Source organism: Diuraphis noxia, unplaced genomic scaffold (genome assembly GCF_037042655.1).
Source record: "Diuraphis noxia isolate RWA-SAM2 unplaced genomic scaffold, SU_Dnox_SAM2 contig0005, whole genome shotgun sequence".
NCBI lineage: Eukaryota > Metazoa > Arthropoda > Insecta > Hemiptera > Aphididae > Diuraphis > Diuraphis noxia.
Genome location: NW_028301715.1, coordinates 13,627,175 through 13,648,388, shown reverse-complemented (window position 1 = coordinate 13,648,388; position 21,214 = coordinate 13,627,175). Strand labels below are relative to the sequence as shown.

Sequence of the window (21,214 nt, the reverse complement as noted above, 5' to 3'; positions counted from 1 at the left end):
ACAAAATATTTTCTGTTAATATGAACGGACTTTTGTAATACTCTGTTTACTCAAGCTCTAAATAAGAAGATAGGTGAAGTAATGTATATCAAATTTCCAATTAAATTAAAATCATTAACTTTATACATAATCTATAAGATTGGTTATATTTATTATAATTTATCAATTAAGAAAAGTAATCAATAAAATAACATATTAATTAATTAGCTGGATGAAAATATTATTACGATGCCGCGATATCGTTAAATTCAATATTTATATTACTTAAATAAAATCATTGTACAAATATTGAAAAATGTATATAATTGGAATGAATTTATGCATATTTTTAAGGTGTTAATTTATATTTCATCATAATATGCAGTATATTTTCTAAAAAATGTTGTCAATACTGGATACAATTCCATATAATAGTTGTGGATAATGCAATTTTTTATGTTAATTTAAAATTTTTCAGAATGGATTTGAATATTCCTATTTAAAAATACATATTCTATAAGGTACATCTAACATTGTAATATGAATAATAAATTATATATGATTTGTGTGCAGTGACTTTATATTTCCGTTAATAGGAACTTAATGTATATTAAATTATTTATAAATATTATATATTTTTAATATCACTATTAATATAACAATTTCTAAAAGTTGCACGGTTAAGCTTTGATTGATTTTTGTTTCAATAGCTTAGTACCTATAGGCACACGTGATGTTTTATTTAATGTAAAAAAGTTTTAGTAAATATTGATCCCTAACAGCATGTGAGAAATATATTGAAAACTAACGTACTCTACAACTTTTATGGGATCATGAAGTATAAAATAAAAAAATTCGAATAATACCTTGAAAAATAATGCATTTGTGTTAAAATTAATATTAAATAAACCGTTTTGTTTTGAATTTTTTTCTAATTAACTACAGTTTAGGAAACATGCTGTTTATGGTTTATACTGTATATTTATCTTGCGTGGATACTATAAGTTGAAATAATAACATACTGAGAAAATTCCAGATAATAAAAAATATTTTCGTGTTATTTTTTAAGTAAATTTAAAAAACAAATTCCAAAATACTTTATAAAATTATACCTATAACGTAGGATAAAAATGATTTATCTATATTTAACAGAATTCGTGTAGTAGTGAAAGTAAATTTTATGCATAAGTTGAGTTAGATACGGGATTTTCATTAGAAAAATATAGGTAAATTTTTTACTTATTTGAAACATGTTAAAAAGGAAATTTTACTTCCGTTATAAAATATGCAAAATATATAATTTTTTTAAATTAAAATATTTTACAACCAATACGTTGATTAGATTTAATCATTATATTAAGTAATTTTTAAATTAATTAGATTATATTTTATGTTATTTTATGGAATAGTGTTTATAACATTAAACTTTAAACACTTTTCAATATATATGTTATGTCAAGTGTATACGGGGTGATTCTTTTATCATTGAACACTCATTATTTAAAAAAGTATTTACTTTTTTCAAAATATTTTTTTACATAGTTTCAAGTTGTTAAAAAACCAACGTTTTTATTAAAAAATTATATTTTTAAATATTTTTTATCCTTATCATTTTTTAAGTTTTTTACTTTTTTGAATGACAACATAGAGTTTTAATTTCATATTCCAAAGCAGAATATTTTTCTAAGTATTCTGATACATAAAAATCGAATTTTGGACGAGTAGTTTATGAGTTATAAGTATTTAAAGTTTAGATTGGCGGAGTGGAGTGGTTACGGGGTTACCCCGCAAAATGTTTGTCCACTACTCCGCTTGTCTAAACTTAAAATACTTATAACTTATAAACTACTCGTCCAAAATTCGATTTTTACGTTTCAAAATACTTAGAAAAATATTTTGCTTTGGAATATGAAATTAAAACTCTAGGTTGTCATTCAAAAAAGTAAAAAACTTAAAAAATTATAAGGATAAAAATATTGAAAAACATAATTTTTTAATAAAAACGTTGTTTTTTTAACAACATGAAACTGTAAAAAAATATTTTCAAAAACATTGATACTTTTTGAAATAATGAGTGTTCAATGATAAAAGAATCGCCCGGTATATTTTTATTAACCTAAGTTAAGTGGTGATTGTAAAATGGCATACAATTAATTATAAAACTGGTTAAATATTTTTATTGAGTTGAAGACATTAGCACTATAAGTGCTTGGAGGAACCACTTTAAATAATCCTCTTATGTCTTGTCATCTTTTCACAACATATGTATATCAAAAGTTCTATACCCTATTCAAATAAGTTATTTTACCATCTTTTAATTAATTCTGGTTTGTTAATAGTACCAAGCTTTAAATATTCTAGGGAAACGTTCGTAAATAAATTGGTTGTACACTAATTCAAGGGGTAGTTAAAACTAATTATTATTATATGTTAGTCGTTTATCAACTCAAAACATGGCATTTCTAATTTCTAAGCAATTTTATAAAATTTCCATATTTTTATTTTAGCTGTAATATGATTTTTGGAAAATACATTTTCATAGACAAAATTACAAAACCTTAACAGACCAAACTAAACAAATACATGTTGGTATAATTTAAAGATTATAGTATTAAACAGATTATTAATATAGATTTACAGTATGATTACTATTTTTTAGTGAACTGAAACCAGGTATATATATGTATATAACGTTTTGATATTTAAGCCTTTTATCCTAAATTGCATTGTCTTCATAGTTAATTAAGACAATGAATTTGTTAAAATGAATCGGTGTAATATATTCACAAAGTTGTATGTAATTATAGGCTTAGAAATATCCACTCTTTATAATAACTGTCAGTCAGTGTGTATAAATATTTTAACTAATTCCCGTAAACTTTAGATGGTAATGATGAAACGATGGTTGTTCTACGCCTTAGAAACGGGATTGCAATTTCGATTTTCACTACCTACAGAAGTCTTTCATTTACATTTTCTGTAAATTATTAAAACAATAATTTCATTTACGATTTTATCAAAAACTTTATGAACTTGTGTGTTCACTTGGGGTAGAAATATGTACACTAACTTCTCTACCAAAAACTTATTTGTCTTGTCTGAACAGTTTAATTATGAGCTGAAATGAAATTATTGCTGTAAAAACTGAAATATACTATAATTTGATTTTTTATTGATTTAGATTTATTGTTTAAAATTTAGTCATTGAAACCTTAAAAAAAATTATTAAAATTGATTAATAATGAGTAGTCTTTATCATAACAAAAGTTAAGTTTGTTTTGTGAAATATAGATATTATAATTAATTTTTTAACTTTTTTTCTTTTCTTTTTCCGTTCTAAAAACCAGGAACGGGTGGGAAATGTTTAGCACAATACTGCCACCCTTTCCCGTATCGTTTATTCGCCGTCAATTATCATAGTTATTTTACATATGCGGGGGCCTCTAACCACCTTGAAAAACTGGCCTTCGGCCCACAAAATAATAAAGTTTACCCTACTGTCAACCTGCCTGTCTGGAGAGCGCTCTGCTTCCTCCTTTAGCCCAAGTATTGTCTCCACCATTATGCCAAACGCTATCCTCTGATTATTCGCCAATGCCTCAATCCGCCTTCTCCTTGACCTGTCATCTGGGAGGAGCTCCTGCTCCGGCCCCAGAATGATATCAGGAACATCCTCGGGCCGTAGTCGCCGACCGATGCACTGCTCCATCCCGTGCCTACACTCCGCCCGGTGCGGACAATGGATCAGCGTATGTTCTACTGTGTCCTCCGGCTCTTCGCAGTGGTAGCAGCGGGGATCAGCTGCCCTCCTCCTCTTCCAAAGACAATGTTGGAAGCAACCATGCCCTGTCAGAGCTTGGGCCATGTGAAATGTCATATTCCCGAGCCAATTTATTTTTTAACTAGGATAATGTGTAAGGACTCGTTTTTACAGTAGCAACTATAATGTCATAAAACATAATAAAATATGTTTAATATTTGAACATTTTTTAAATTTAAAGACACTGAATACATATACATATTTAAAAATAGGTACCTAGAAATAAAACGTATATTGAAATGTATTCAAGATCAAGACATTACCTTCCTCTAGAGCTAGAACTCATTTAAAGAAAACAATTTTATGTTTTACTGTACCTATATATTTTTGTTGTTTAAAAAAAAATATTTTTGTTGATTTATTTATTTTATTTGTAATACGTGGATTCAAATAATAGTCATAAATATATTTTCTGTAACGTAAACTTAATATGCGGTTGACATAAAATATGACAGTTAAAATGTCAGCAGCTACTACTTATGATTGGCAAGTTATATATAGAAAATATAACGTTTCCTATAAGAGTGAACGTTTTGAAGTTTTATTTATCTGTCAACTGAATTTGATGGAATAATAAATTCAATATATGTATATATATATATAAATATGTATTTCTATGTTTCATCGATTTCATAACTTATACTATGTAATAATATTGACATATTGTTCAATATATTTTTCAAAATATATTGCATTTTTACATGAATATACTCGTTTAGTAGATACTGTAGTATTATAATATAACTACTGAGTAGGCACTATATGCAATTATAGTGACTTCGTATAACATTAGGTAGGTATATGATTACCTAGTCAAAAGAATATTTTTATCAGGTTACTTAAATACCAAAATAAAATCATTTTAAATGCTTCATTTACATTTACCTTTGTTGTTTTTAATAGACAATAATTTATATAAATACTGTTTTTGTTTATTAATAAAGTGTTAGTGTACCTGAGAATTGAATGTTTATAGATATATTTATACACTATATAGATTATATTAGCCTAAAATAAAGTATAATAATAATTTATTATTGAAATATCTTTACTGTAGACAATTGTACTGAAAATAATTTAACAAATTGTCATAATGAGGGTACACATTTTACTGGAATATTTTTGATTTATTCTTCACATTTTATATTTAAGTATAAATGTGTTTTTGTGCTGGAAAGGTATAACTTTTTTTTCTGTCCCTCACAAATTTCGAGTAACCGATTTTTTATAGCCACATAAAATAAGCTAATCAACAATAAAAACATATAATCATCCACGATTTCTCAATTTTTTTTAGCAGAAGAAAGACTTCGAGTATCATTATATTACTTTAGCTGTATAACCCGACTTTTGTTTTTTGTTACAAACATCATTACTTTAAAGCATTATATATTTGGGTATATATAGAGGCTGAAAAATTACAATATATTTTTGTTTTGTGATGTCTACTATTAAAAGTATTTTGGGTTATTTAATTTAAGTATTTAAATATTACTGTAATATTTAAGTATTTTCAAACACGTAACTAATTGACAGATTGTGATCCCATACGATTTCAACGTTAGGTTAATGTGAAATAAGGCTAGAAAAAAGGAAAATAAATATATTTGTCAGGCACAAACAAACGTGTTTATTTAACTGAACAGTATACGTATCGGAATGAAGTACTCGTACCAATTTTGTTTGATGTTAATTATTATCGGCTTGACAGTGAGCGTTGAATACAGCTGACGATTGTTAATCAAGTGATATAATCGTTATGAATTTCTGGATATACATTGATTGTATGATTTGCGTTGGTAATAAGTAGTTGTAATAAAGTTTAGAGTTGAATATACTCGTATATTTTTGAAATTATTATGTGAAAGTGGAGAACTATAATTAGGTTTTACATACATTCAATGGGGTACAACAGGAAGGTGGTTATGTAACCGCATATAAACAAAGTGTTGAATTAAGTTCTATAATATATTCTTCATTTTCATTTTCATTATGTGAATTTCAAACTAAATTTTTAAATCTAATTGATTAATTCATTTTTTCTGATTTATTTTTGTGGTATTTTTTTTAACACCGTTACGTGACATATTTTTGTTTACTGTAGTTACGCGAATATTGTGGTTTTTAAAACATTTTATTCGTAATCTTAAATCGATTGTTTAATATATTTTTTTTTTTTTTAAATAAAAACGAATCAGTTGTATACGAATTAATTTAAAGTTATTTTAAAACTTTCAGTTACTTGTACTAGGCACCTATTTATAGATTTATTTCTGTCTATGATTTTGAAAATATTGTATAGGTGTACCGTTAACTTTAAAAGTACCTATCTCATAACTAATCAATTACAGTACGTTATCACATACATAATTTAAAATTGAGATGTTATATTATGTTAAAAATTGCTGCAAGGTGGTCGCAGTAGGCAGATGGAATGCTAACAAGATCTGCGAGGTCACTAGGTACATTTTTTAATATTATCATTATTTTTATAATCATTATTGTTATTGTTTAAGGCTTCAACTATCTGGTTGTTATCTGACGAGGAATATGTTATTATATTTACATAATATATTTCACTTACATTACATTACCATAATATGCCTGTTTACTCGCACATTAATTTAATCAGGTTATGTTAATTGAATTTACTGACCGAATTCAGCTTTGTTGATGAAATTATTTATTTATTTCTGGGTGCATGAATGCATGATCAACGATATCATATAATTACCTACATCAATCGTCCGAAAATTATGACTGGAATGTCTTCAAACCAACGTCGACTTGTAAAAACCGTGTGCAGTCAATACAATTACAATATATAATAGTATATGTATGTATAGGGTATAGTGGGCGTTCTACTAAAAGGCACCGAGTCACTCTTTCTAAACTTAAAGGTGGGCCAGCGAAAACAAAATTACATTTACGCGCTTTCTTACTTTCTTATAAACGCCTAACTTTGTTTTGTGGGTATAATTTTTTTCGTATAACCGACGTAATGTTACAGAACTCTTGTCGTTTTAATGTCAATGTCACGCATTGGCAATAAAGCCAGTTTAAAAAAAAAAACTCATCCCCAAATCGAAGCTTTTAAAATATACCAACACGATTAAATAATACGCCATAGAAACCAGATTAAGTATAAAATCAAATAAAAAACATAAAACGTGTAGTACAACATGTAAGAGTAATATAATCAATCTCCTTTATGATAATTTTTTAATAAGTAAATACTAAAATGATGTTATGTTTTAATTAAAAAAGAAACATTTATTTGGTTACCGATTATATAATCAACATTGTAATGCATACATTACATGACATGTCGATTTAATGGGAAACTCATATTATTCTGATACAATTTTTTGAAAAGTATGATTGTTAGAGGTGGTTTTTTCAAAGTAGTGTACTACGAAAATTCGATATGGCTGTCCCAATAGTCTTAATCCAACGTTGATTTATCATAGCTATGGTAACGATAAACAAATAATAACAAGCATATAGGTAGAGGTACCTCTATATGGTTAATAACTAATAACTAATAACTATAATAATAATAATAATAATAATAATAATAATAATGATAAGATAGGGTAAGTGGGTGGGTAATCCTACCACATAGGATATAGCATACATATACATATACATATACATGATATATACATACATAGCCGCCGCCGATCAAAAATGGCGCTGCACACGTGCGTTTATTGCAACACACGCACTTAATATTTAATCAACGCAATAAGTTATTGCCAATAACATTATGATGGTTATGGTACTTACCTATATTACCTCTCAGCTAACCACAATCTCGGCGTGTCTTGGTTTCAGATCTGTTCCTGGGACCGGTGTGCGACTACGTGATTGCGCCCGTGTCGCGATACGCGGGCGTGTGGAAGATCCCGGTGCTGACGGCTGGCGCGCTGGCCGAGAACTTCGACAACCGGCACGAATATCCGACGCTGACCAGGATGATGGGCTCGTACAAGCTGGTCGGCGAGGCTCTCCGGCACATACTCCACGGGTTCGGATGGAACGTTGCCGGCCTGTTGTACTACAACCACGGCCTCAACTCGCTGATGGGCAACTCAAAGTGCTATTTCACACTGTCCGCCGTGTTCCTCGCCCTGGGACTGAAGCCCGTGCACAAGAGCTTCAACGACACCGACAGCAGAGACTCGTTCAAAGAGCTGCTCACCGAGTTGTCGCACAACGCACGAAGTGAGTGTTGTCGCCCACGGTCTACACGCCTCATCGTAGTCGTCGTCGTCGTCCTTCACGGACGTCAACAATATTGTTGTTGTTGTTGGGGTGGGGGTGGGGGTGGGTGGTTTCTTCCGACCGTCGCCGGAAAAATTTGACGAATTTGACACACAGTGTGAGACATATATGAGGTAGGATTATTAACGGTTTACGAAGTGTACTGGTTTAGCTAGTAAAAAATAAAAAACAAATAAAACAAATGGGCCGAAAAATTAATTTCGTAAGTTGATAAAAATTATTATAAGCACTAAGTACGGTAGACAAATTAAACGTCATATTTGATGTAAGACTTAAAATCTGAACCATTTTAGTAAATAAAAAAAACACATTTCCTAAAGATTTATATTCTTTGATAATGGACAAAATGTGCTTAGCTATACTAATCGCAATATTATGTTCATTTTGACTGGAATTGATGTTTTTATAAAGAAAAAATAATACATTTTTGATTAAATTATTACCTAACGATGAATAGTCATTTACTTTGAAATCTACCGTATTGTGTAAATTTTTTTTCGTTTTTTAAACATTTCTGTTTATATTAAAACAAGTTAAATTAAATCTTTAAGACTTTAACTTGTTTAAAAAAAGTCACAAGCAGTATTCTAAAAAGCTTTGGCTTACTTTATCAGTATATTATTGAGTATAACGACTTTTATACCCTTTATGAAATGTCAAATACTCACTGAATTTCAAATTTGATATAAACGTATATTTAGATGTATTTCTGTTATATTATATTATGATGTTTGAAAGTTTTTACTTAAAGAAATGACATAAACTCAAAATACATAAAAAATATAAATATAAATATAATTCATGCGCTAATTCAGCGTTGATATATTATGTATATATTAGTAATTAGTGCAAATACCAAATCATTTTTCTTTTAATATTGTTTCGATGATTGTTTATGTGAAAAAAAATACAATATATCATGTACTATTTTAGTTAATTAATAAATTATGATGAATAATTATTGAACATTACATGAATATCGGGGTAGGTAATTACAGAAACGAAATAGATTAAGGTTGTTCAAGGTAATTTTTACTCAAACTGAACCGTGACGGTATAAACTTCAAAGATAGTTTATAATTACCGGAAAGAGAAGGGTATGAAGTATGCACGGAGAAATTTAATTATGTCTGAATCACAAATTATATTTTGCTGTAGTTAATTAACACAGACTGCAGTTGGAGCAATCACAGATTTGGGGAAAATTTTTACATTTATATTAGCTCAATAATTTTTCGTACAATAATTAGTACCTTCATTTGATGTTCTCAAACGCGGAAATTATAGAAATACGAAGTTTAAAATCAAAAAAATGTAATTTGCATTAATCAAATTATCAATGTCTTAACAATATCGTGATGTGATTTAAATACCAAAAACAACATCTGATGAGAAATGCGATCAGTACCTAAGTCTCTAGTTAGCGCGTGACAAATAATAACTACTACCATGAAGGGAATTTAGTTTACCTCCATAGATACGTCATTAGGTTAATCGCACATGTTCACATAAATTACATTTCCATTTCGTTATTTTATATAATTATGGCCATCGCTTTTGCGAATGGTGCTGTCGTTTATATCGGTAGCTTTGGCGGTCTCGTACACCAATAATAATAAAAATAATCATAATTGTTCGTCCTGTGCAGTGAACTCGGAGCGCCCGTGAAAGCTCCAGTTCCATTGATGTCAATGTTGCTATATGCCTGTATATATATATACATAAACCTATATATATATATATATATGTATATTTCACAATATATGTAAATATTATTATGTATTGGTAGCAATTTGAAGTGACTGGGGACTTAAATACATACAAGTTTTTTAAACCTACTCCAACCCACCACCACCATCACCAACCCTAGCCGTTTGATCAAATGATAATAATAACATTAATAACCGACGAGTCGTCGACACCCCCACGTACAATATATTATGTTTATATATTATATATATATATATATCCATTTTTTCCATTACCTTTTAAACTGCTGCACAAACGCAAAAAACCCTACCAATGTTGTGCACGTCTGATAAAAATATACAGGGAGATTCACCATCCCCTTTTTTTCTTCAATAATGTAGTTTTAAAATTTTGATTTTTAGAATTTTCAAATAGATATATATTTAAAGATTTTATTTTCAATTTCTCGAGATTTTTGCACTACTTAAAGAGTGTACTGTGGAGATATAAACTTCTGTTTTTCAAATGAGAACCCTCCCCTCTTTTCAACTGTAAATTATTTAGTGAATAATTTTTCTGAAAATTTGAGTTAAAATTCATAGGATACGAGTAGTTTTTGAGCAATATTTATGGTCAAAACATAGTAAATGGTAGTTTGAATATTACGTCTATTTTATATTTACGCATATCTTATTTTTATCTGAGCATTATTATCAGTAATACAAACATATTAATAACAAGAAACTCATTCAATTTCCGAATTAATTACATCAAAATGATCATTAGAATAAAATAAATTATAGCAATAAAGGGCTTTCATTTGAAAAAAAATTTTTTATCGCCACAGAATACTATTTAAGTATTCTATAAATTTAAGAATTTGAAAAAATCCATTGTTTAAGGAAAAATGGGGGTGACCATTCAAACTTTTAATAAGCAAGAATCATATTATATTAATGATGTATTCACGGCAATTTAAGATAAATTGTACCGGCACTGAATTATATTATACTTAATATGAATTATTCATACTATTTTTTTTTTTTGACTCATTGATAAAATATCTATATTATAATTTTTTTTAGTTTTTTATACACATTAATGTTCCCTGGACACCCGCACTTCAACTTTTTCTATTAATTAAACAATAGACATAATATCCTTGATGTATTATACATACTTAGATTATATAATTGATACTGATAATATGTATATTGTTAGTAGACGACATGACGTGTTGGAGTAGAATAATGTCCAAATATAACTATATTACAATATATTATTGAATTTTAATTTTCTCGATTTCCAACAGATAATAATATTACCTGTTAGTTTTGATCTGAAATTTAAACGTAGGATTGGTTATTTTTATTACCAATTTATAAATATTTATTTCAGGTAGATAAATGTATCTTCGTTTTAGCAGAAGGTTTCAATTTTAAAAACAAATTATCCATCATAATAAATGATTAGTTGGTTTTTATTTCATAGTCATTATTATTGAAAATTTGAATAATGAAGTTATATAACACATGCCCGAGAAATAATTACATTGAACACATTGTTGTTTTTCCGTCATTGCTGCGAGTAATATTATTTATGTACTATGCTCATATAATGGAGAAAACATTTATTATTTTAGGGTGTTTTTTTTTTATAACGTCCCACTAAAAGAATAGCACTTTGTTTCAATTCAAGTGGTTTCCGTCAAGTTCGCGAGTTTCGAGGGATGATGTTAGTACGAAAAATTAACCTTAGACACGCTAAATAACGGTTTAAGATTCCAGTAAAAGGTTGTAATTTATATGCCAGGTACAGAGTTTATGGTTGCGTCTTGGTGAGGGCAGAGAACGATGTCGAATTGGGCTTAATAGTCAATTTGTAGAGTTTTTACACAGTAGGCTGATTTGTATTAGTTAATGTCAAACAGGCGCAGGAGGCATTACATTGGAGACTTGGAATGGATAAGTAAAACCGTAAATCACGAGTGTAACAAATAATATATACCTACCTATATAATAATATATAATCGTGTATACAGTGTGAGTCAATGGGTACATTTCTGGATGCGTGCCTTTAAATTTTATTAATCAATGTCACCTACATTTCTAAAATCAAACCATTTCTATATGCTATAAATATTTATTTACTCTTTCAAAAACTTTACACAAACATTGAATAACTATGCATTTAGATTTTTGTTGAAGGTTTAAATGCTGTTATCGTAAATCAGTGTTGTTTTCACGTGTATATTTATTTTTTTATTTATTTACCTTTATTGTGATTTACTTTCAGAATTTATTGTTGATGTTGAATAAAATTTATATTTAAGTATTTCGTTTTAAATTGTATCGTTATAAATAATATAGTGTATACCTTCAATATGTATTTTAACAATTGTTATATTTTCAGACACAAGTCTCGAAAAAAAACCAAATTTACTAGGTACCTGTTACTCTTAAATTCTACTTTTAATAACTTCTTTTTCGTATTTAGTAATGTTTTTTCAAAATATTACTGCTGGGAGTTCTTAGATTTTCTTTTATGGATGAATTTTGCAAAATTCTTATAAATTACATTATTAATATCTAGAATGTATTTATCCATATCGTATGAGTATACGAGCATAACCCAACAAGTCAACATGCAGAATATACTTCTTAAATTTATATTAGAAATGAGTTGTATATTTCGTTATTTATTTCAATAATATACCTAAACTATTATGAATATAAAAGTTGAACAGGGTTTTTATTCGTTTATTATTATTTATTACAATTCATGTTTTGTTATTCAAGTTGGTTTTTTTTTTAAATTTATATTTTTTCACTTTAGTTTGTTCATAATAATTTCATGCGTTGGTACTGGCTTATACAAACATTTTCTAACCGCACCCCGTTATTTTGAACACAATGATAATTTTAAACACGAATACGTAATCATCACTCAGTAAGTGATTGTTTAAACGATTACATAGCTCATACGTTTAGTATAGCATCATCACAATAATAATAGTAATAACTGAAAATATTTATTCAAGAACATAAGATGTATATGTAGGTACTCAAGTGGATTCAGTGAAATATTGGTATGCTGAAAGGACTTAGGTTGAATAATATGAATAAATGGTTATTATACAATATAATATAACATAATCGTTAGTGAGAATTAAAACATTTAAAATGTAAACAATATCAACGAATAGATGATTATTTTTATATTATAAATAATATTAACATAGTAAACATACATTTTATAAATTTAATGTCGTAAAGTTTTTGAAAACTAAAGTAGATCACAATTCTATGAAAATAAAATATGCTTTGAGTATCCTGCGAGGAACCATACTGCTCACGGTTACGCAGGTAATAGCCATTATACTTAAGAGAATTTTTATAATTGACTAATAAATCTTCGGACAGCAAATGAAACATTAAAAATCTTAATTAACTGACGTGATGTAAAGCCTAGTTTTTCGTATGCTACCGTTTTATTAATTCAAATAGTTATTTAAAAGTTCAAAGTAGTTTTCGGTACTCAATAATTTACTACTCATTTGTGGGATAGTGAATGATTGCTAAAAATTAAATAAGAAAGGTTAAATCGAATAGCTTAATAGTTAGGAATTTTAGTTAAAGCTTAAAATAAATAAATACACATTCGGAGTATTCGGACATTCCAAACAGCTTAATTAAATGAAAAACTCATAGAAATCATATTAATAATTAATACATCATTCAAAAATATTATTATATAATATGCAGATACTAAGGTTACAGAAATAATTAAGCTCATAAAAGCGCCTCTTTGAGATAAGTATTTGAAACATAATTATCAGTGTTCAATATAGAACGAAGGAAATAAAAATTAAGTTTTTTTATTATGATACAGACTTACAGTGATAAAACACTAAATACTAAAATAGTTAAATAAATAAACAGTTCACGTAATCTTATAACAAACAAAAACGATCCTTAACTTAAAATTTCAATTTTCATTAACTAAATTTACATTTCCTCTCCAATTGTTATTATAAATAATTTTTTTTTTTTTTTTTATTATTATTTAATAAATATGCCTCAACTACCGGTGTTATTGGCGTTTCAATAAATAATTACTATTGAAGTACAAAATGTCATATTTTGTAGATAAAAAATCTTAAGATTCTCATATTGCACTCATAACTGTTTAGAATATTATAATTATTATTTGAGATATATTTTTTTTTTATTGAATTCTTAATTTTTAGTATCTACAGTAAGTATCTCTGTTGCGTAGTTTTACGTCATTGACATAATCTTCGATTGATTAAATTTATACCATATTAGGGTTATAGAAGCTAAAAAAAATACGTTTTATTTAATAAATTGCTATTTTATGTATGAGAAACAACCTTTTGTTATTATTATTTTTTCAATTGGTATACTTCCAAAATAAAAAATAAAATACAAGTCCATAAATATTACGTACTATGTACGACTGCACGAGCACGTATATCTCTCATCTTCTCATTTGTTATTTACGAAAAGAAGTTTATGAAATACCCCAAAAAAATATAAGACATATCACATAGGTACCTAAATCGTCACGCGACCGAACGTCCCACGTTTTACTTTATAGTTTATACGAGTGTTCCAGTTATTCATAGACTAAACGGTCCACACATCCGATTCGAGTTAGATATTCTACAACTCCTATATGGCCATTGATGATACTCGTATTATATCGCCTTATACTGTTTAATACTATTATTACCTATACATTCATATATGCTGAATGCTGATGTAACATTAAACTCAAATAGTAAACTGTAACACCAGTATTCACATCGTATTAAAAATAATGCGAAACAATAAAATGTAACAAATAAAAATCCGACTTAAACATTTTGTATTATGTCACCTATTTGGTTTATGTTTCTTACTATTCCTCATATTTTGATATAATGTAGGCATGTGATAATTTATCAGTTGAAATAAAATTATACTGCCCATTAGAAATCTATACACTCGAAATTCGAATAGAGTGCATGATAATAATCTACGTATATTAGGTACTCGTAAAATACTATAAATGCAGTTAATTATTTTTTCATCATGTGTCTAGATTTGATAAGTTTTTTACCAAAAATCAACTTGGCTGTGTAATAATTACTATAATTATTATTACTATAATTACTATAATTACTATAACACGTCCAATATAAAGCATATATATAATATAGGTGTAACTATAATGCGTAAGTGGCAAAGCACTATATATGCTACCATCCATGTAAAAGAATCCTTCATGAACTACAGGTGATTGACAAACGGGACTAAATGTCTGAATATAAGCTCAATTTTTACTATTATAATTTTTATAGTGGAAGTGGAAAAAATTTAAATGCAGTTGTTTTTTTTTTAGATTTATTATATTTACATTAAAATATTCTATTTATATATTAATAATTGTTAGTATTGCGTTGTAAAGACCAACTGATACGTTATATTGTTTTAAATGCAGGTAACATTTATAAATTTAGATATTTTATAATTTGTTATTTTGACATTCTAGCAGTGATTATATATCTATACGATAAGATATTACTGACTTAAATACAAGTAACGAACGATTATCTGTCCTAAGTCGTAAAAAATAATTTAAAAATAGCTCTAATCTTGAATGCTACTTATCATACCTTATCATATGAATCGTGAGAAAGATACGAATACTCACACGAATAATAAAAATTATTTGATTAAAGCCATATAGGTATATATGTATTAATAAGTCCACGTTGTCAATTACATATTATCAGTTAACACCAGCGACCGGTGCATTAATTCGTCAATTTATCAATTACGAGTTGACATTGGCATTAAACTTGTAAAACTACATAAACACAACTTTTATATAACTAATCTAATAAAAAAATATAAAAACAGTAGAGAACAATACGTTTCGTGATAAAACAAAATATTATTGAATAGAGGAAAAAAATGTTCATTCTAGGGATTAAACAGTATTTTTACATTTGGTCGAATAAATATTATTGTTATGTTTTTTCTAAGAAAGATGTAGTTTTATTTCTGTTTATCATAGAATTTGAAATCGTACTAGAAGAACAAAAAAAAACTATCTATGATAGGTATTAAATTTTATAACAGAATAGTAAGTAGTGAGACATAGATCACCTTTAAAATATTGCTATACCTTATCCACATATTTCTATGAATTACAAAAAAAGTTGTTTATTTATTTTATTTTATGAATATATTATAAATTGTTTATATATATAAAAAAAAATAAAATCGATGTTTAAATACACACATGTTTATAAATAAAATATAATATACCGTAATATATATTTGTTATTAATAATTGTATTATTATGCTTGTACAGTGTACCTATTAATATGGATTTTACGGACAATACTGCTTACATTAACAGAGATTACTTATTTTAAATTTTAGGATTATCTAATAGAAATAAAATAAATCACTCAAGTATGTTAGGAAATCGGTTTGAAAATTTTCCCGCATTCCCTTTAGGAAATATGATAGGGTTAACAGTAAAACATTTATTTTTTATTTTTATACATCAATCTGTTAAATTTTTTAATTGTTGTTTCGGATAATTTTATGGTTATTAAATTGATTTATATAATATAGCAATATACATAATAATTTTAATTATTACCATAGGAAAAAAGCTAAACGATTATTGTGTTTCAGAACCCTCGTTGGTTTACAGTATCACGAATAATAGGAACAAAATCATTAATGTATTTCAGTTTATCTTTTTGTGTTATTTTGGCTTGAATTTTCTAAAAGGATTAATTATTTTACAATCAATTGAAACCAAAATAAAAATGCCCAGTATCCATATGACTATATTATAATCAGCGGAATATTTTCATCAGCTTACAAAATATGTTTTACATCATAATTGATTCTAATAAATCCACGTTCTATAGGTGAAATTGTGATAACTGTGATCCGCTGCGCTAACTCGTTTAAAAAATTCGATATTCAAATAATGGTGGCTCGCAATAATTATTATACGGTCTACGAAGTCTGTTGGTGTGCAGCTGTATGATGGGGATAAGTTTTTTTTATTAAATCGATGGCAATAATTGTGCGAGTCGAAAAGAGCGTTTTCCCTGAGGTTAATTAATTCGGGTGTCAGGTTTGGTCGTGATTAGCCTCCCTAAATAATTTAACCTCCCACATGTGCTATTTGCTTTAGTTTATGTAGTTTGATTGTCTCGCCGTTTCGAATCTCGGCTAAGACGCCATATCGATTGTATTGCCCCCCCCCCAAATATGCGATATGCACGTCTTACATAGACCATTGACATGCGGTATAGAAATTTCATTTCTTTGTACTTATTCGATTGAAATTAAGCCGTCTATCGTGTTCTGTTATATAATTATTATAATAATGAACGTAAGTATTTGTATTTCGTGAAAAATATAATATAAATATAATATAGGCAAAAGGGCATATACCCAATGGATCGGTGTGTCGGGGACTTGACAGGATTGAAATCTCGACGGTAAAATATGCTTTCCCACATATTTAATCGTAGTCCGGTAAACAATTAGATATTATAACAATACAAGTTTTAAATTATAAAATGCTCATGACCTGATTATTTTAAGATGAAGATTAATATAAAATAACATACCACTAGATAATAGGTAAACTTATCCCTTTGGATTGGATTGTGCAAATAACGCAACGTAAAATGTACAATGTTTTTCTTTAGTAAAGACGAGTTTCCACTATGCGTGTGTGCCGTGTATAGGCATAATATCCAACAACACGGCAACGTTGTTCATCGTATGGTAACCCGACCTAACCAACCAATCACAGCAAAGGATTTCCGCGAACGTGTATTGTAGTTGGAAACCCGCCAAAGGACGGTTAGATAGATTTAGATTTGGTATAAACCTATATTGGTATAATATTATTGTAGCCTGTATAAAGATAATAATAAATCGGTAAAATTTATTGAGACAATAAATATCGGATATATAATTATCACTGAAATATAATATTATATTCATCACTTTTATTCACAAAGTTAACAAAAAAAATAAGTGTGGAATCGGCACTGTCTTATTCTGTAGATTCAGTTTCAGCAGAAAAAGAGAATTTTTACGGTCAAATTTTGGCTACACTGATATACTGAAAATTTTTCACCTATTTTTCGAGTTCTCGTTAAGACAATAAGAAGACGCGGTATGAGCGGTCTTTCTGGCCTTTCATCTTGTGGCGTGAAGTTCTCTTAACACATAAATGTAATTATTTAAATTTTAATAATTTTAAAAATTTTAATATTAACGCCAGTCATCAATGTTGTAATGGATTTTTCAAAATAATTATTCCAGTAAGTACATACTTCATAATTTATCTAAAATATGTTATTTTAATATTATACCTATTATAATATATGTATATTATATTACTTAGTAAAACCGTTGGTATTTGTGACATACATTGGCTAGCCGCGTGCCTATAAAAAATATTGTTATACATTTCAAATTATCGGTTATTTATAAAATAATTTATACGAAGAAAAAAGATATTATTATAAGGTATTATTGTACGCATTGGACCCTCTACTCTATTAATATTTTTCCGGGTACGGCACTGGGCATGCAAATTATATTTATCGATAATTCACCAGGTAATTTATGAATAAAATGACTATTGTGTAAATCATGTTTATTTTAGAAGTTTATGAGTAATTTTATATTAAGGTTTACCGTGCGTGTAACATAGTTATATTTTTACGACGACTTATGCATGTTTAGATTAAACCTTAAAATGTTAAGTATATTATGTGCCATCCTTTTCTATAAGTTTGTAATTAAGATTTTTTAATTTTTTGATCATATTCATGGAAAAATAAAACTAAAAATTTAAAATTACGCACTTTTAATACACATTATATATTAAACTAAAGATAACTCTCAAACGTATCTTGCTGGTCATATTATTTTGAAAGCTAGGTAACTCGAAACGACATCGACATGGTTAGGTCATGGCTGTCGTTTTATTGTAATCCTTGTGCTGCAAAGTCCTGGAGTTAAGATAACGGACTACACGTGATTTGACAGAGTATTATAAGTTCACACCAGTTTATTCCCAGAGATTGTCAGAACAGATTTTTTTCAGTTTGAAATCATTCTTACGGATTATTTTATTAACTTTTTCATAGTTTATTCGTTCACTACTAACTCTTCAAACGATAAATTTATTTATCTAGAATTATTGTACTTCCAATAAGCATCGTTTTTAATTTTATACGACATACGGTTATAATAATATGTTATTATAAAGTCACTAGCTTTAATTCGAAATATAATGCAAATATTGCAATGAAATTTATTTAATATAACTTATGGTCCGATATTCCTCCTTCATACTAAGATCTAAAAAAAGAATTTAAAAAAAGCTTAAAATGTTAATTTGATTTTTTTTTAAATATGATAACTGACCATTTTGTAGGAAATATATTTATAAGATGGAGAAAACAACAGTTTTGAAATGGGTTGAATTTTGAATGAATAAGAAAAGTAATTGATATTTTCAAAAATACGCCATAATATTGTAAAATTATATGTATTCTACACTTTGACAACTCTTAAGTCATTCCAATAAGTAATAAAGAACACATTAGGTACTAATGAAATTGTATGTAATATTTATTTTATTAATTTTTTTGGAAATATTGTTCAATTCACTCACCGTGTACTGCTGCTGTGCATATAAATCAATTTTATACACCCATGATATCTAGATATCTATAACGAAATGAATGTGTCGTCAGGGGCGGGTTTTATCACTCACCAAGGGGGGGGGGGGCTAATAGAGGTTCAGAAATTTAGTTAGTTGTTTTGTCTATATAAAATTTAAAATTACAGATTATATTTTTGAGTCCCTCGACACTTATAAGTAAGTCATTGTTTTTTCACAATAGTGACAAATTTTAAATTGTTACATTATTGGTATCAATTTTAATCTGAAACCGTTTAAAAAATATAGATTTACAAATATAATAAACAACAAAAATTAGCTATTTAATAATATAATATATATATAATAGGTGTATTACATTATTAATTCTATATTTCTTTTTTTAACTTTTGAAAACCGTTCAATGATGTTATCTGTTGATACTTCTTTTTCCTTATGAACATGAAGTAACGCTAAACCATTTAATCTATCTTGACACATTCGTGATCTTAACCAATCCTTTAACCTATATTTAAAACATTTTAGTAGAAAAATAAGATTATTTGGTTATATTAATTTAATATTATAAATTTAAATGTAGATAGATATACCTGCGCAAAGTGGAAAAACTTCTTTCAGCTGATGCAACGCTGATGGGCAGGCAACCAATAATTAAAAGCATTGTTTTAATACTTGGGAATAGTACATCCTCACAATGATCTAAACCATCTATGACGGTAATTGGTATATGACATCCTTGAAATTAAAAATAAATAATTTCAATATTAATAATAGGTACAAAAAAATAAATAATAGATTTTATATTTACCTTCATTTTTAACTCTGGTCCATTTGGCAATCCATAATTCAAGTTCAGAAGTAAAATATTGTTTTTCTATGTGTAAATATGAATATTCTTTATCAAAAATTTCTGCAATATAATTTATATCATCCGACTTGATATCAACAACACTTTTAGGTATAAGAAGTAATAATTTATAAACAGTTAAATTTTTTTAACTTAAAAATCTGTCTTTTAGATCATCAAGTACATGATCATATAGTGAATCATAAACAGAAATCCTAAAGTATTTTTCAATAGAAACAGATAAAGTATTTGGTCTGTGTATTTGATGCTTAGTAATGCGTGGTAACATAAGTTCCACATCTAATTTTTCCATCAGTTTTTTACTTTCTTCAAATATTGTTTTGAAATGTATATCACTGTTTGACCGCCTATTTACCATAACGTTTATAATATCCTTAAAGCAATCTTCAGCAAAATTTAAATCATTTTGAATACCTTGAAGTAGTTTACTTGCAGCTGCTGTTAAGTAAAGTAAATCTGATAGTGTAAACAATGATATTATAAATTGACATGTAGTTAATGAATTTAAAAGAGAATATGCTTTCACTGACGAATCATTATCTTGCCACTCGGTTATAAGGTTCAGAGACTTAATGATGTATTGTAGAGAATTCTTAAATATTAAAATGCTATCATGTCTTTCAGTCCATCTAGTTTCACATAGACTTAAATGTTTTTCTTTACCAAATACTTTTTTAGAACACAATTTCTTTTGGCTGACATATTAAAAAATTTTACCGTTTCTTTAATAATACCAACAGAATTTTTAATTGATATGACACTAGATGATTTAGAAATTGATAAATTTAAACAATGATTAGAACATGAGCTATAGACTGCG

General features: G+C 27.6%; 1 protein-coding gene across 2 annotated transcripts in view; it reads left to right on the top strand.

Annotated features, from left to right (window-relative positions):
- LOC107162117 (atrial natriuretic peptide receptor 1-like) overlaps positions 1 to 21,214 on the top strand; it is a 298,392-nt gene that overhangs the window by 61,046 nt on the left and 216,132 nt on the right. For both annotated transcript variants that reach the window (XM_089229378.1, XM_089229379.1), the window contains exon 3: positions 7,637 to 8,026. In XM_089229378.1, the coding sequence (XP_089085504.1) occupies positions 7,637 to 8,026 (390 nt within the window). The remainder of the gene's footprint in view (positions 1 to 7,636; positions 8,027 to 21,214) is intronic.